This window comes from Ursus arctos, unplaced genomic scaffold (assembly GCF_023065955.2).
Source record: "Ursus arctos isolate Adak ecotype North America unplaced genomic scaffold, UrsArc2.0 scaffold_9, whole genome shotgun sequence".
NCBI classification, from domain to species: domain Eukaryota; kingdom Metazoa; phylum Chordata; class Mammalia; order Carnivora; family Ursidae; genus Ursus; species Ursus arctos.
The window spans coordinates 4918788-4936100 of NW_026623111.1; the positions used below are offsets into that span (position 1 = coordinate 4918788).

Here is a 17313-nt window from a genome sequence, read left to right on the forward strand (position 1 = left end):
CAGTCATTAAGCGTCTGCCTTCGGCTCAGGGTGTGATCCCAGGGTCCTGGGATCGAGCCCCACGTTGGGCTCCCTGCTCTGCTGGGAGCCTGCTTCTTCCTCTCCCACTCCCCCGGCTTGTTTTCCCTCTCTCGCTGGCTGCCTCTCTCTCTGTCAAATAAATAAATAGAATCTTTAAAAAAAAAAAAACAAAAAAAAACACCAAGGAGGCCCAGCTGGCAGGGGGAGGGGCCAGCTAGCAAGTGAGCTGAGCCCACCGTCCGGAGCCCCCATCTCTGTCCACGCTCATGCCAGTCCTTATGTGGTTATACTTGGCTTCATGGAATGGGGGATGTTTTTACCAAGGACTCAGGAAACCTGTGTCTCTTGAAGGATCTCTTGTGTCCTTCTACCTGGACTCTGTAACTGAACCGTGAGGGTGGGCGTGAAAGGAGCATATGACGCTTTCACATCCAACGGAACGTCCAAGGAGGGGTCCTGAAGTTTTGGGCGCCTGCTCCGGGCTGGCACTTTGCTGGCACTTTGCTGGGACAGCTGGGACCTGGCCACGCACAGGTCGGTGGCAGGGCTGGGTCGAGGGACTGAGCCTCCGCTCCTCGCTCTGGGTTCTTTCTACAGCCCTTTACCCCTGAACCACAGTAGGTATTAGGAAAACCTAACTCATGCGACTTCATTTTTTCTGTTTTATGGAAGTGTTTTTTTTTTTTTTTTTTTAACCTCCACTGACTACTTTGCACCAATATAGAAAGAGTTTGGACTGCAAGTGCCTTAGTAATTTGTTGTAAGTAGAGAATGACATTGCCTAAAAAAGTTAATATCTAGGCCTCTCAGGCCTTTTCTTTTAAGTATTAAAGGAATTATTTTACCCTTATTTTTTTTGTGCGGGTGGGGTGGAAAATCTGCTCTCTTTTCACTTCCTATCTATGTTTGCCTTTTGCGAAACATTGTCTCCCAGTTTCCCGTATCCCTTCTGCTCTGGGCCAGAACAGATGGGTAGCTTGCTAGCATTGTATGTAAAGCACGAGATAATGGGCTCCGAGTGAGGGACTGGAGATTTACCTACCGTGTGGCGCGCACTGGCTTTGGGCGGATGTTTGCTGAGCCTCCGCGGGGTTCCTCTGTCGGTACCGGGCTGTGCCATCTGCTCGGTAAGGCTGTCATGAGCTTGGAGTGGAAAGGCCCTGGCACGGAGTGGGCGCTGAGCTTATCTCAGGTTGGAGAATGACCTGCTGTTGCTCCCATGGCTGAGGCCCTCGTGGAGGTCAGCGGCTACGGGGCCGATGGTAGCGACACCAAGTGGCACCCTGAGCCTCGGGCCGGACCAGCCATGGGTGTGTTCCTGGCAAGGGAGCCAGCAGCATGGGGCCCGCCGAGAGCCCCGAGTTTGACTTAGCTCATAGCTTTGGGTATTGTCTCCTCCTGTGTCCTCCCATCTCCACATTTACTGAGGCCCTGGCCTGGCAAATGTTGAGAGTGAGTGTTGGTCTTTGCTCGCTGGAATGTATTCATCCTGGAAACACAGAGCTGGGCGTTTGGGCTGAGCATGCGGTGAGGACTTACGAAGACGGAAGTCAAGATCCCGCCCTCAGAGGGGCTGACAGACGAGCAAACACACAGGGCAGCCCTCGGCCACCCTGGGAGCTCAGAGGAGGTGCCTGACCATGGGCTCGTTAGAGGAGGCTTCCTGGAGGGGGTGAGACGGGAGTGGCCACGAAAGGGGGCGGGAGAACTATGGCCCACACTGGGGCCTGCAGGGGAGCGTGCTGGGGAGCGTGCGGGGCATGGAGTGTGCAGCGGGTGGCAGGCGGCGGGGCTGGGATGGTGGTGTGAGTTAGACCCTGCGGGGCCTGCACCCGTCGTGGGCCGGCTTTCTTCGAAGGCAGCCCGAGCCTTCCGCGGCTTCGAAGCGGGAGAGTCCCAGCTGTGTGGGTGCAGACGCCGATCTCCGTTGCCTCATCTGTCAGGTGCAGAGTGCGTGCCGAGTCTCTGCTGACGTGATGGGGTGAACGTGCCTTTCCAGGGGCTTCTGTGGGCCATGTGTCCCCAGGCATGGCTCCCTTCTGGGTGTCTGGGATGTCCCCCTGCCATCTGTCTCTGCCCTTCAGCCCTTCTGCTCTTGGGACCTCGAAAGCCGGGCTGGGAAACTAGGAGGCCTTGGGGTCCAGCTGGCCAAGGGGTCTGAGAACAGTTGGAGTCTCGGCCTGGCCCTGCGACTGTGCCGGCCACTGTTCTCGTGGTCCCCCAGACGCCCCTGGTGTGCTGGCTCCCCACGGGCTGGGTCTCCTCTCCCCCTGGGCTTGCTGTCCCAGGGCCTCATTGAGGAGTGGACCCATTTCACGGCCTGCATCCCGCGTGCTGTGCCGCCTCGGGTGGGCGCTTGACCTCCCTGAGGCCCAGGCACCTCGCCTGCTTCCCCTTCCTCCCTGGCATCTTCAGTGACCCTGGGAGGGGCTGCCGGGGCAGGAATGGGCCTTCAGGCTGTTCTAGGGCCGCTGAGGAGCTGGGACAGTGTGACACCAGATGGGCCACTCATTGATTTGGCCCCTTCCAACGGTGCCTAGTCTTAGCAACTGTTGTGTGATCTTCGTGGAGGTTACTGGGAGGCCGGCCTTGCTCCTCCTAATAAATTCAGCTCCGTTTTGTTTGCTGAGTGTCTTCCCTGGGCTGAGCACCTTGCTGAGCGTGGGTATGGATCCCAGCAATCCCCGCACCTCCCTGTGAGGTCAGGGCCTTGGGTCCCATTAAACAGATGGGAAAACTGAGACATAGAGAAGTTCCGTGACTTTCCCAGAACCATCCAGTCAGCAAGACGCGAGCCTAGAGGACACACTTACTGTGAAGGACAGCCCTTTTCTGGGGGACGAGGCCGCCCTACAGAACAGAATGGTCAGCTCTGTCCCGGGGGACACATGGCCCGTGTCATCTCCCCTCAGGGCCCACGTGCTTTTTCTTCAGCTTCGTTCTTGTCTTTTCCCAGCTAGACCCAGATGGTTTTCTGAAACTTGCATTCCTTTGAGAAAATGGCATCATCTTTTCTTTTTTTTTTTTCCTGTAAAGCAGAAATAGAAATAGAAAATCTGATTTACCAGGAAGAGTATAGAGAAGAAGGTAAATATCACTTGTCACTCGGGCTGTCACTGCTAACGTTTGGGAGGCCTGGCTGTCTGGTCCTCACCGCTGTGTCCCCAGGGCCTGGCGCCCAGCAGGTGCTCAAAAAATATTTGTGACCAAATGCAAACAGCGAATAAGTCTTTCTGAAAACCGAGATCTCAAATTGTATCTGTTCTTTGACTGTGACATTCACCTTCCTCCGTGCGGCTCTGTGTCACAACTTTGGTGTCACAACTTAACCGTCCCTTTGGCTGAGCACTGGGTTGCTGGGAAGAACACCTGTGTACGGAGCGGCCGTATCTCGGGTGAGTCCTCACGGTGCGTTCCTAGAAGTGGTGTCGTTGGGCCACAGGATGGAACCAACGGGACAGAAGTCTCCCCCATTCTGGGGGCTGGATCTGAGAGTGCTCCCTGCTCTCTCTTCGGGGCGGGGCCCCTTCTGAGTGCCGCCATGCTGGTAGAGGCAGGCAGGTCAGAGCAGCGAGGAATGAGTTATGGATTACATTTCATAAGTCACATCAGAGCAAATGGAGTTCGTGCTTATCTGAAGACACCGTGTACCTTTCTGGAATCAATCAGTGGGGATGCTGATTACCCCTGAATAATCCCGCGTGGCGTGTTGAGAAACACGGCTCCCTCCCGTTCGAGAGGGGTATCACGGGCTTCCACCTCCGCCTCCCCCAACGCCTAGTTTGCACAGACATCCCAGTGCCCCCAGGCACGCTGGACCTCAGCTCACAGACGTTGAACGCCTGCCATTTGCTGGAAGTGCCGGCATCCGTGAGACCCCACCCCAGCTCCCTGCCTGCCTGCCTGCCTCCCACCGCACAAAGCAGCTCCTGCTGAGGCCACTGACCCCGTAGTCCAGAATCTGGTGGCCAGTTTCCCATCCTCATCATCATCTTGACCACCTCCCAGAACCCCTTCTTCCCTGAGCCTGCTGGGTCCTCCTTGTCCTTCTATCTCCAGGCTGCTCGTGTACGGCCTTCCTTGCTGATTTCATGTCTTCTGTTCCACGCCCAAAGCCTGGCGTTCCTCCATGCTGGAATGTTCTCTTCTCACTGTGCTTTCTCTCCCAAGACCATCTAATCCCAGGGCCACCACTGAATCACTCTGTGGCCTTAGGTAGCTTACTAAACCTCTCTGTGCCTGGAGTTTTTCTCCTCTCTAAGATGGGCCTGATATCTGTACCTGCCTCTCCAGGTGCTGCGAGGACTATACACTCCCAGCCATCACAGGACTTGACACATGATGGGTGCTTTACTCATTCATTCATTTGCTCATTCAACAGAAGCTTCTAGAGTTCTCCCACATGCTAAGCTCTGAGTCCAAGCACAGAGAACAAAACAGACCCAGGCTCTCCTTGCTTGGAGCTCACATCCTGGCATAGGTAACATGGTTTCTCATGTGGAAAAGAGCAAGAAGCAGAGAAGGGGCCCAGGGACCTGGACGTGCTATCAGAGGCAGGGCAGCGTGTGGTCAGGTGAGCCTGGGGCTCGGGGCTGGGAGTCTGGGTTTGGACTCCCCATGTCCAGTCCAGCCATGGAGCTTGACCGGGTAAACACTGTTGCCTCATCTTGGCTGTGTGACTCTTACTAGCACTCGGCCTCTCTGTGCCTCGGTTGCTCATCCGTGACACGGCACCATCACCTACGTCATAGGGCAGCTGTGCGGATTAGTGAAAGGTGGCCTAGGTGTCGCAGCCAGGACGCAGTGTACTAGCCGTCGCTCCAGGCCTTATTTTAGGGGCCTGGGCTTTGCCACCATGGGGGCTGTGAAGGCAGCCCTACCAGACTGAAGGCCTAGGCCTCCCCAGGGGGAACGCGAGTGCTGGTGGGGCCATTAGCGCATCACGATGCCCCCGTCAAGCTCAGGCCTGACCAGGCAGGCACAGAGGCCTGGAGGGACCACAGGTGCCTCCGCTGGGTTCAAAGCTCATGGCTCAGGGTGACCAGTGCTGTGCTAGTCTGGGGGATGGGGAGGGGGGACCACCGACCTTTATGAAGTCCTAAAGGCCGTTTTTCACAGTGCAATCCGCAGCTCCTCCTCCAGAGTCACGAGGGAGTGCGGATGGAGCACCGGGATTCCTCGGTCGCACCGTGCACCTCGTCCTCTGAGCTCTGGGCTCCCGGTGACCTGCCTTTTGAAAGGAGCCCCCGTGGTAACCGGTGCTCACTGACGGCTGCAGCTGGCGGTCTGCAGGTTGCTGCGGGGGGGAGGGGGGCGGGGGGAGGGTCCCCTCTGAGAAGGACAGAGGTGCAGCAGGACTGCGCAAGGTGTGGTCGCCCGGGAGCACCACCTGGGCGCTCGTAAGAAATGCAAATCAGACTCTCCGGGGTGGGCCCAGGACCCTCCACCTCACCGAGCTTCTGCTTCCAAGAGGTTGTGTGGCAGCCGTGGTGAGACGCGCTGGGTCGGTGTCGTGAACGGCGGCGGGGCCTCCGTGGGATGAGCTGGTGCCCGGCCCTGGCAGGGAGGCCGCAGCCAATGCTGGCTGCCGTTGTGTCTGGGTGCTCAGGCCAGGACGCGGCCTCTCTCTCTCTCTCTCTGCTAACCCGGCCTCCCTCCTCCCCAGGGTCCCAAGTGATGGTGGTTTACGTGGCGGACGAGCTGAACCCGGTACAACTGGTTAGCACGGCGCAGCCCGGCGTGGCACCTGCTGGCTGGTGGGTGTGAACCGCGGGATCGCAGCGTCTCAACCCAAGAGGCAGCATGTCTAAGAAGAGCCGGAACAAGGGCGAGAGGCCCGAGATGGAGCCTGACGCCGTGCAAATGGCTAACGAGGAGCTGCGGGCCAAGTTGACGAGCATTCAGATCGAGTTCCAGCAGGAAAAGAGCAAGGTGGGAGGGGTGCGGGCCCCCGGGGCTCCATGGAGGAGGGGGCGCTGCGAGTTCGCTGGTGGGGGCCATCCCAGGCTGGGCTTGGGGGTGGGTACTCGACCTCTGAGCCTCAGCTTGCCCCTTGGTAAAATGGGTATAACATCAGTGGTGGTACCACGTGGGTTCCAGTCCTGGCCCCCTCCCTTCTCACTGTGACCTTGGATCAGCGAGGTCACTGTCCGTGCCACAACTCCCTCGCCTGCAAGATGGGGTCATAATAGGGCCCCCCGATGGGCCTGTGGGGGGGTTAGGAGGCGAGGGTACCAAAGAGCTTCCAGCAGAGTCAGGCTCTGGGACGGGGTTGTTGAGCTCTCGTGGGGCGAGAACGAGCTTGGGGCTGGTCATTGCAGTGCCAGCTTGGGCGCCAGGCAGACTGTAGGCGCCCAGTTCAAGTGCAGCTGGGACGGGCGGCCTGGAAGAATAATAACCAGCCAGTAAAGTCCTAGAGATCCGATGTCACGGATTCAACAGAAAGCCCATCGGTGGTGTCACTTGGGTGGCTTCAAGGCCAAGCAGGCTGGGGCTCTGTGGTGTCCGTGGGAGAAGGGAAGGGGGGTGGAGCTTGCTGCCCAGCAGCCTGAGTGGCTGGGGTCTGACCTGTTCTGGGTAGGGTGGGGGAGGTTACACTGAGGCCCTAAGGTGGTGGGCCCTCCAGCCCTGCCTGCAGCGCCAGGAGCCCTGGGAGGGACTGCTGGGGAATTGTCGTAGGCGTCCTGTCTTGTTGAGCGCCCGGACTGGGTGGCAGCGGGGGGCCTGAAGGGGTCCAGCTCCCAAGTGGGGAGCGGGGCTGGGGCCTAGGGCCTGACTCAGCTCCCGGCTCAGGACAGCACCGTGGAGAGCAGAGGCAGAGTCCAGGACCTGGGGGGATGAAGGGCGGGCTGCTGGAGCTTGGGGACACATGTGCCCCCACCCATCCCCAGACACTCAGGCCTCCAGGGCTGGGGCAGTCACCCTGTCCACACTTTGTGCAGCTCAGGTGGGACTCACCTGCTGGTCACACAGTCAAGGTCAGTCTGCCAGGGCTCCGTCCCCCATCCACCGCCTAACTCCCCTTGAGGTCTCGGGGCAGACCATGTGACCGCCCCATGCCTCAATTTTCCCGCTTGTTACATGGGTCCTCTGATGTGCCTGCCTCCCTGAGTCGTTTGAAGAATGAGACGGTCACACATGCTTGCTGCCTGTCACACACAGTCCCTCGGCACTTGGCTGACGTTTGTTATGTGTCTACTATGCAGGTCACGCCAGGTGCCTTAGACGGCCTCCCGACCCTGGCAGTGACCCGCGAGGTCAGGGGTGGCTTTCTCCAGTTGATAGGTGAGCAAACTGAGGGTCAGAGAGGAGAGGTGACTTGCCCAGGTGAACTAGGTCGCCGGGCCACCATCACAAAACACCAGGGACGTCATGGCTTACACAGCAAGAAATTTATTCCGGAGATTGGAAGTGGTGGCTGAAGGTATGGGCAGGTTGGTCTCTCCTGGGGCCTCCCTCCCGGGCATGCAGATGGCCATCTTCTCCCCATGTCCTCTCATGGCTGTCTCCATGTGTGTCCGTGTCCTGATCTCTTCTTTTAAGGACACCAGTCATAATGGACCAGGACCCACGCAGATGACCTCATTTGACTTAATGTCACGTTCTGAGGTCCCGCAGTTTAGGACCTCCGCTGGGAATTTTGGGGACACACCCCTGCCCATAACAGCAGGTTAGCACAGGTGTAGGTAATAGCACTGGGTTCGGAGCCAGGCCTGTGGGGACTGTGCCCCTGGGTCCCCAGGCCACCTGCCTGCGGGGCACGTCCTGGCTGCCTGATTTCTCATCCCAGCTGCCCCCATGGCCCCTCGGGAGGGCTTTCCCCGTGTTGCTGCTGGGGGAGCTTCTGTTCTCAGAATTCGGCAATGTGCTTATGGGCTGGTAAGGAAAACATAAATAGCAACTTTACAGTTGCATTTACACAATATTTTTATATGATCTCATAAAATTATTGTTGATGTCACAGTTAAAGTGTTGTCGTTGTCCCAGAGGATCCCTGTTGAGCACCGTAGGACGAGGGAAAGTGCTGAGTGTATCTGTCGATAAGTTCATTCAGCAAGCCCCCGTACCATCGCTCCATGTTGTACGGGAAGTGTTAGGACACAGCGCAGGGGCAAGAGAGCCCGGGAAGGCTTCGCAGAGGCCGTTTGGAGTCGGCTCCTAAGGCTTTTGCTGGCTAGCGAGCAAGGGAGTGGCGCTTACACAGTCCCAAGGGTCCAGCAACACCCAGGAGTCCCTGACTTGCCGAGGCCCAGGTCTGGGCTGGGCAGGGGCAGAGCTGGGGCGTGATTGGTTGAAGGCGGCTGCCACAGTGTGGTGGGAGGACCAGGGTGGTGGCAGGGAGTGGGAGAAGGAGCCAGGCCTGGCAATGGGGAGCCAGTGCTGACAGATGGGAGGAGGAGTGGGGTGGCAGCGGACGGGGAGGCTGACTTCCCTGTTGCAGCCGGAGCGGCAGGTGGCACCAGCCACCCTCCCCACCTCCACCACCGTGTGGTCCCTCCCAGTCATTTCGCTCTGGCCTCATCTGGAGCCCTGTGTAAGGAGCAGCTGGCGCGGGCCCCTCTCTGCTGCTCTGCCCCTGGACTTGGGGAAGAGCTTGGAGGCATCTGGCAGGTAAAGTGCTGGCAGCTTTTTAGACTTACTTAGCTCAACGGAGTAAGGAGCAGGTGCTCTGTACAGAGCGGGCCAACCCAGCCTTCCTCTGCTAGACTTGGGTCGTGGCCCCCGCGCTCAGCCGTCGGCTCCTCAGGGCAGAGCCAGTGGGACCCAGCGGGGCTTCTTCCCTTGACCCCGTCTTCTGTCGGCATCCCTGCCCTACACACCAGCATGGCCTGGCTGTCTCAGCAGGCCCGACCTCTCCCAGGCTGCCCTGCACACATCTCTGCTCCCCTCCACGTTCCTTCCTCCTTCTCCACCTGTGAGCAACTCCCCTTTATCCATTCATCCGCCTTTGGCTTTCCTCCACCCGAGTCCTCACGGGCAGCTGCTGATGTCCTGTTTCAGAGTGTATAGTCAGGGTTCTTCAGAGAGGCATGGAACCAGTAGGAAATGTGTGTGTGTGTGTGTGTGTGTGTGTGTGTGTGTGTAGGGAAAGGGAGACATATTTTTTTAAGAAGTCGGCTCACATGATTATGGAGGCTGACAAGTCTGAACTTTGCAGAGCAGGCAACTGGAGATTTCAGCAAGAGTTGATGTTGCAGTCATGAGCCTGAAGCAGTCTGGAGGGTGAATTCCTTTCTCATCTGGGACTTCAGCCTTTTCTTTTGAGGCCATCAACTGATTGGGCGAGGCCAACCCACATTATGAAGGTTCAGCCCCTTTACTCAAGGTCTGCTGACTTAAATGTGAATCACATCTTTAAAAAATACCTTCACAGCAACATCCGCATTGGTGTTTGGCCAAATGACCTGATCCCATGGCCCTGCCAAGTTGACATGTGATATTAACCGTCTTGAAGCTCAGTATCCCACGTCAGTGTAGGCTGGGGATGTGACCAGCCCCCTCCTTCTGACTCGGATCCCTGTCAGCAATAACCAGGGAACAGAGCCAGCCTCACCCCCAGGCACCTGGCCCCAGAGCCGGGCTCCGCAAATGCCAGGCTGCCAACCCCGCCTGAGTGTATTCATCTAATCAGCAAAATTTTAAACATTACTTGTAAAATGTGCCAAGGGAGTATTTTCTTAAAACACTCCAAAATGCTTTATTTGACCTTTTCAAGGATCACACAAAACACACACTCAGCAGGAACCCTTTCCAATCCATTAGCTTTCTAAATCACACCGGCCTCCAAAGAACAGAAACCAATTGTATCTCGCAGAGGACAAGCTGCTTCCGTGGGAGGTGGCATCAGTTTCCCCAGACCACACACCGACATGTTGAAGTTAATTTCAGGTGAGGAGTTTTACCATGTCCCTAGGCATCGATCAACCCTTACTTACAACAGCAGAGAAAGAAGCAAAAGCAGCCCAGGCAAAGACACAAGATCAGCATCTTGTATCGAATATTCTCAACCACAGAAATAAAACGGGGGACCTGTCAGTCCTGGGTCTACCTCTCCTAGGGCTGGAACTGGGAGTCTTTTCCTAATGGATTGAATGCCAAGGAGTCAGAACTTTAAATACTTAGCATGATTGCCCCGGCAAGGGACGGAATGCTTCTGGCACTGTCCTTTCTAGGAGGCCATACTGTCCCCTGGTGGCTCCTCCCCCCAGGCCGGTCGCGGAAGCATCTCTGAGCTGCTGCTGCCCTCCAGCCAAACAGTTACCTCCGTCCTGAGGCTCCTAGGAGTTCAAGTGGGGGAACTGTGGGAGCTCCCAGCCTGGGGGGGGGGGTGGCAGCTCAGTGAGAGTGTTTTTTGCTCCCTGCCTGCCCCTCTCTGCCTCCATCTTCTCCATTCTCCGCAAGTCCAAATCTGGTGCATAGGCACTGGAAAGGAGTAAAATATCTTCCTCTTTGGTGAGAGATGATTTCTGCCTATGTGTCTTGTGTTTTGTGACGGATAAATTGTCCTCTCTTGTGAATCTTCCAACGGGAAGAGATGGCAAAGGCTTGACTGTCCTCTCCAGCATCTTCAGATGTTTTTCCACCTCTAGAAAAATTCTCAAGAAAATAGGAAATATAGAAGGAAGGAAAATAGCTGGGGCCGATGAAGGTCTGGACCGTGGGGGTGGCAGGAAGGGGAACTGGGGTGCGGGGACCCGGGGAGGGTCTCGGGGGCCCTCCGACACAAAGTGGCATGGGTAGGTGGTGGCTGGGTCTGGCCGGCTCCCCCAGCTCTGACCCTGACCACCTCTCCTGTGGCTCGGGCGCAGGTGGGCAAACTGCGCGAGCGGCTGCAGGAGGCCAAGCTGGAGCGCGAGCAGGAGCAGCGGCGGCACACGGCCTACATCTCGGAGCTCAGGGCCAAGCTGCACGAGGAGAAGACCAAGGAGCTGCAGGCACTGCGCGAGGTGCTTATCCGGCAGCATGAGCAGGAGGCGGCGCGAACGGCCAAGATCAAGGAGGGTGAGCTGCAGCGGCTGCAGGCCACGCTCAACGTGCTCCGGGACGGTGCGGCCGACAAGGTCAAGACGGCGCTGCTGGCCGAGGCGCGCGAAGAGGCGCGTAGGACCTTTGATGGCGAACGCCTGCGGCTGCAGCAGGAAATCCTGGAGCTCAAGGCTGCGCGCAAGCAGGCGGAGGAGGCGCTCAGCAACTGCATGCAGGCGGACAAGACCAAGGCGGCGGACCTGCGCGCTGCCTACCAGGCGCACCAGGACGAGGTGCACCGCATCAAGCGCGAATGCGAGCGGGACATCCGCAGGCTGGTACGTGCTGCCTGCGCCCCTTCCCAGCTGGCGTGCATGCACCCTTTTCTTCCCGCCCCTGTGGATCCTTTCCTTCATACATTCTTTCCTCCCCACTTGCATGCAGCCTTTCTTTCCCATAGGTGTGCAGTAAACGCAGTTTTGAGGACCCACTGCGCAACAGACATGGTTCTAGGCGCTGGGCTTCTAGCAAAGCCCCCGCCCGTCCTAGTGGTGGTAAAGAGGCTTTGGGGAGTTAGAACTCTTCTTGCTAGGTATGGGATCCTTGGTACTTAATGGAACAGCTCAGAAGCACAAGTTTCTCAGCTGTAAAATGAGGTTAATAGATAAGGGCCAGGGTTATTGGAAGCAAGGACTGTGGAAGCTTATTGAAGTGCTGGGCATTTATTTATTCATTTAATTAATAAACCCAAGCACATTTATACCTCCGGGTGGGATGAGTACATAGGGACAGTCCAGCCATTGTGCTGCAACAACTGGGGAAAACCATAAATTGCAAACAATCATATTTTTAAAGACTGGAGTGCTGTGGAAGTTCTGAGGTCTAGAAGAGCTAAAATTTCAAAGGGAGGAGAGAGCGTCTGACCAGGTGAGCTGACAGTTACCAGCTACTTTCTTCCCTGGGGGCATTTGCTCATCCTGGCTGTGTGCTGGGGATTGGGCTTCCCCCAGTACAGTGACTCCACCCGGGCTGAGAGAGATGAGCAGGGTTTTGTGTTTTGTTTTGTTTTTTTTTTGCCATCTCTCAGGGTCAGCATGAAAGATAGGAAAGTAGAGGATCCCACATATGGGGCCAATTTGCACCCTGAAATATTCACTGAGTTCTGGGGTGATGCAGGAGGCCAGTGTGGCTGGGCAGAATGGCAGAGTGCAATCTTCCAGAGCCATACCATACTTAGGAAAAAAGGCTGACCAGATGCAGGGGCTGCAACAGGCACCCCACCAGTCTGCCCCTCAGGAGGACTGTTGGACTTTGAACCTGTGCACTGCAGAAAGTTAAAAAGGCAAGTAAGCTAAGCCTCTCAGACTAGAGGCAACAACAGTGCTATTTACAAGAGGCACATCTTGATTGTGAGGACACGGTTAGACTGATAATTATAAGGATGGAAATATATCCAAACACTAAGAAAAGAAAGCTGGTCTGTCTGTATTCACATCAAAGATCTTAAGGCAAGGAGTAAAACTAAAGAAAAGTAGGGAAATTCTTAATAATAAAGGGGTCAATTCTTACTAGCACTTAATAACAAAACTTCAAAACATGCAAAAGAAAAACACCAAAAGTAAAAGGAGAAACAAATCCACAGTTATAGCTGGAGAATAGCACTCTGTCTCAGCAAGTGATAGAACATATAGATAATAGAAGAACGAAGATACGCAAGATTTAAACAGTACAGTGAACCGACTGGAGCTACACTGACAGAATACAACATTTTAGCAGCTGCAGATACAATTCTTTTGAAGGGGACATACACACTCTCTTTCAAAAATTGCACTCTTTAGAGTAAAACAGATTTTAGGAAAAAAGGAAGAAACAGTGAAAATCAAACATCTAAGCTTCCAACTCGAGAAGAAAGGAAAAGAACAGCAAATTAATCTCTGAGAAAGTAGAATGAAGGTCCTTAAAGAGCAGGAATCACTGAAATAAACTGGTAAAGAAAATCAACACATCAAAAGTTAATTAAAGTAGGTCAACTGATAAGCCCTGAGGAATACTGATGAAGGGACAAAGAGACGAGTCCCCAGTATACAGACTGTAAAAGGGGCACTACCACAGCCCCTACAGAAATTAAAGAGACAGTACGAGTACTTTATGAACTGCATATCCAAGTAGAAACTTGGATGAAATGGGCAGATTCCTTGAGCAAGTACAACGTAACCAAAGTGACACTATAAGAAATAGAAAATGTGAGTAGTCCTATGGCTGTTCAAGAAATTAAATCTGTAATTAATAGTTTTCCCACAATGAAAAGCCCAAGCCCAGAGGCTTCACAGGTAAATTCTTCTAAGTTTTTAAGGAAGAAATAAAACAACTTTTACACAGACTCTTCTAGGAAAGAGAAATTGGGAACACATTCTAATTCATTTTATGAAGCCAGCATGACTCTGATCCCAAAACCAATGATACTACAAGAAAAGAAAAAGATGTAAATTATCCTTTATAAACATAGACACAAGAATACTAAATAAAATATTAACAAATAAAATCCAGCAATATGTAGGAGGGCTAATAAGCTATAACCAAGTTGGATTTATTCTAGGAATACAAAGATTGGTTTAATATTCAAAAATCAATGAGTATAATTCAACTAGTAATAGAATAAAGGAAAAAAACTCATATGATCATCTTAATAGATACAGAAAAGGCATTTCATAAAATTCAACCTCTCAATATAAACTCTCAGCAAACTATGAATAGAATAGAATTTCCTGAATCTGGTAAAGGGTTCTATTAAAAAATTTACTACCAATGTGTATAGTGATAAAATATTGAAAATTTCCCACTGAATTCAAGGACAGAACAAGATGTCCGCTGTCACCACTTCTGTTCAACATTGTACCAACTAGGACCTCAAATACAAAAGCCAATAAAAAGAAATAAAAATACTAAAGATGAAAAAAAAAAGAAGGGATTTATTTGCAGATGCCATGATTGTGATGTAGAAAACCCAAGAGACTCTACAAACTGTTGGAATTAGTAAGTGAATTTATCAAAGTCTCTAAACAGAAACTAAATATGCAAAAAATAGTGTTTGTATCTACTAACAATGAATAATGAGAAAACAGAACTTTAAGAAAGACCATTTATAATAGAGTGCCAAGACCTAGAAATAAAGTCTAATGAAAGTTGTGTAAGACTTCCGCCCTGAAAACTACAAAACACTATTGAGAAAAAATAAAGGAGGCCTAAATAAGGGTAGGTAGAAGCCATTTTCATGGTATCAATATCGGTTCTTCCATAATTGATCTATAGATTCAGGAAAATCCCTATCATAACCCCAGCAGACTTTTGTGTGTGTGTGTGTAGCATTGGCAAGTGGATTCTAAATTTGATATAAAAATTTAAAGGACCTGGAGTCACAATCTTGAAGACAAATAAAAACTAGAAACCTCAGATAAGCTTGGTTATATACAGGCTGAATGATATGTAGATAAATCACGGGAACAGAAGAATCCAAAACAGACCTCTGCCCTGCATTAGGAAGCAACACCTCAGTCCAATAAGGAAAGGGTGGTCTTTCAATAAACAGTGTTGAAGTTGTTGGATATCTTTAAGGAAAACAACCTGAAACAGGAATAGCGATCCTTACATCGTGCCATCTGTAAAGATTAATTCAAGCTGGACCATAGCTCTAGATGTTAGAAAGTAAACCAGTGAGTGAAGCAGTTAGGGTATCACAGAGCAATATTTTCATGATCTCAGGTTAGGTAAATATTTCTCAGACAAGACACAAATACACTATTCGTGCAAATGCACTATTCAGAGAAGGTTGTACACCGAACATTTAAGAAATACATTTTGTTCACCCAGAGGCATCAATAGACGAGAGACAAGACACAGCACAGATCGGGAGGAACTATTTTCCATACGTGTATCATGGACAACTTTTATTCAGATTATAAAAACAACTTTGAAGCCATAAGAAAATTAATTAAAATGGGCAAAGTTTTGAAAGGGTACTTTGAAAAGAGAAGACGTACTTAAATGAAAAGGTGCCCAACCTCACGGATCATCAGGGAAACACAAATCATAACCAGATACTACTTCGCACCCACTAGAATGGCTGTAATTTAAAAAACAGACAATAACAGAGACTAGGGAGGGTGTGGAGCAGTGGGAACGCTCAGATGCTGCTGTTGGGATCGTCAAATGCTAGGACCGCTTCGGAAAATGATTTGGCAGTTTCTTAAAACAACAATTTATGCTGCCCAGCACTTCCATCCCCCAGGGGTAGACCCAAGGGAAATGAAAGCACACGTTTACATAAAGACATGAACGTGGTCACAGCAGCGTTATTCGTAATGGTAAAAACATGGAAGCAACCTACATGTCCTTCAACTGGGGAATAGGTAAAGGGTGCTATATTCATATAGTGGACGGCTATTTGGCAGTAAGGAGGAGGGGAATATTGAGGGTGTAAATAGCACTCCTCGAGATGATATGCTCTGTCAGGATGGCCCTAGAGCAAATGGAGTTCTTATTCCTTCCACTGAATATTTATTTGCCTGAGTTCCAGCACTAGCCTATGCACTAGAGCTGCAGAGAAAAATAAGATGTGGGCCTAGAGAGCAGAGAGCTGACAGTCAGCCAGGCCACGGAGCATGAACAGGTTATTACAGTGTGAGGAGATCAGTTCGGTGATAGGACCATGTCAGCTCAAAAGGCAGCAAAGAAGAGCAAGTGAACCCAGGAGTCATTTCCCAGAGGAAGTGAACGGGGTTTTGAAGGATGAATAGGAGTTTGTCAGGTGACAGGAGACCATTCCATGCAGAGGGGAAAACCCTGGAGGTAAAAAGGAGTACAGCGTGATCATTTTCCCTGTAAATTTAAAACAGCTGTGGGGATGTTTGATACTTGGATTCTCAGTAAAATAGTAAATGAAAATACAGTGGAACCCGCCATTGTCAAGGCTGAGAAACTATTTTCTTCCCTTTAATCAAAGTTTTAAAATTATGAAATGTTTCTGGGGCGCCTGGCTGGCTCAGTCAGTTAAGTGTCTGACTCTTGATTTCAGCTCAGGTCATGATCTCAGGTACCTGAGACCAAGGCCCACGTCGGGATCCATGCTGGGTGTGGAGCCTGCTTGAGATTCTCTCTCCCTCTCCCTCTGCTTTTCTCACTTTCTTCCTCTCTTAAAAAAAAACAACAACAAGGAAATGTTTCTGGCAAAGAGGATAGATGAGATAATGAACCCTTATGTTCCCATCACACAGTTCATGAACAGAAACCAGAAGCATCACAGGCACGGTTGACACCCCCTGCCCGTTTCCAGGTTCCTGCCCCCGAATTTGGAGTGCATGATTCCACTTCCTGTGCATGCAGCTACAAAGGGTACACCACCTTCGATGACTTGTGGTCAAGGTCACGTTGCAGAAGGGGCTCGTGCGCCCTGGGGGACGCCTCTGGCAGACCTCCTCATAGTGCGCTCACAGGGCTTGGGTGGCAGAAGAATGACGGACGGCATTTTGCTTGCATCCCATCTTTTCTCCCGATGGACTCTCGGGTGGGTGGGCACGACACCAGATGTCCTCCGCGTGGTTTGAAAACTGCCCTCTGCAGCGTCCTGTGGAGCGCAAAAGGATTCGGGCCGGGATGTGGCTGTGGGGGTGGGGAGGATGGATGGCTGAGTGGCGGATGCTGTTGGTAGGACACAGAGACTTTTTCTGTTCTCCGTGTCGGGTTTCTGTGCACAGACTTGTTTGCAGAAAGTGGTTCTTTACCCACTGTCTCGTTTTGTGGAGCAGGAAGCCGGTCCGGGGAAAGGGACTTCAAAAGCAGGGAGTCCCTGTGCCCTGGCCTGGTCACCTACTCATTGACAATACCAAGCTCCTCTGTGTGCCCGGTCCTGGCCTGGCCCGGATCCCACCATGCCCGTGACGACTCTCGTGGTGCAGGTGGCTAGGAAGGCAAGGGGCAGGACATTTGGATGATAAACACTTAGAATGTCTTCTGGGGGCAGGAACATCTTTTTTTTTTTTTTTTTTTTTGCTTTTTAAAAAGCTTTGGTCATTGGAGGACATGTTCATTCATTTCCCACCCTCAATACTGGAAAGATTTTGAGATTCCAAAGGCTCCAAAGAGTACAGCTGTCAGCTTCCTGGGGAGATAGTGAGTATCCCAACATAAGGAGTGTGTAAGTAGAGGCTGGGGGAGGGGCCCTCTGTGGGAGGCCCTGTAAGAGACTCAGGGACTGGAGGCAAAATGACCAGGTGTCCTTTTGGAATCCTTGTCCAGCTGTCCGGCTCAGATCGGTCACCCAGTTGGTGGCAG

The 17313-nt window shown here is 52.5% G+C and overlaps 1 protein-coding gene across 2 annotated transcripts in view; it reads left to right on the top strand.

The window, feature by feature from the left end:
* Window positions 1-17313, top strand: part of JAKMIP1 (janus kinase and microtubule interacting protein 1) — a 94604-nt gene that overhangs the window by 20093 nt on the left and 57198 nt on the right. Inside the window, exons 2-3 of one of the 2 annotated variants that reach the window (XM_044389712.3) lie at window positions 5687-5952; window positions 10830-11324. In XM_044389712.3, coding sequence (XP_044245647.1) covers window positions 5824-5952; window positions 10830-11324 — 624 coding nt within the window. In that variant the 5' untranslated portion in view covers window positions 5687-5823. The remainder of the gene's footprint in view (window positions 1-5686; window positions 5953-10829; window positions 11325-17313) is intronic. The other variant, XM_044389713.3, reaches the window with a different exon arrangement.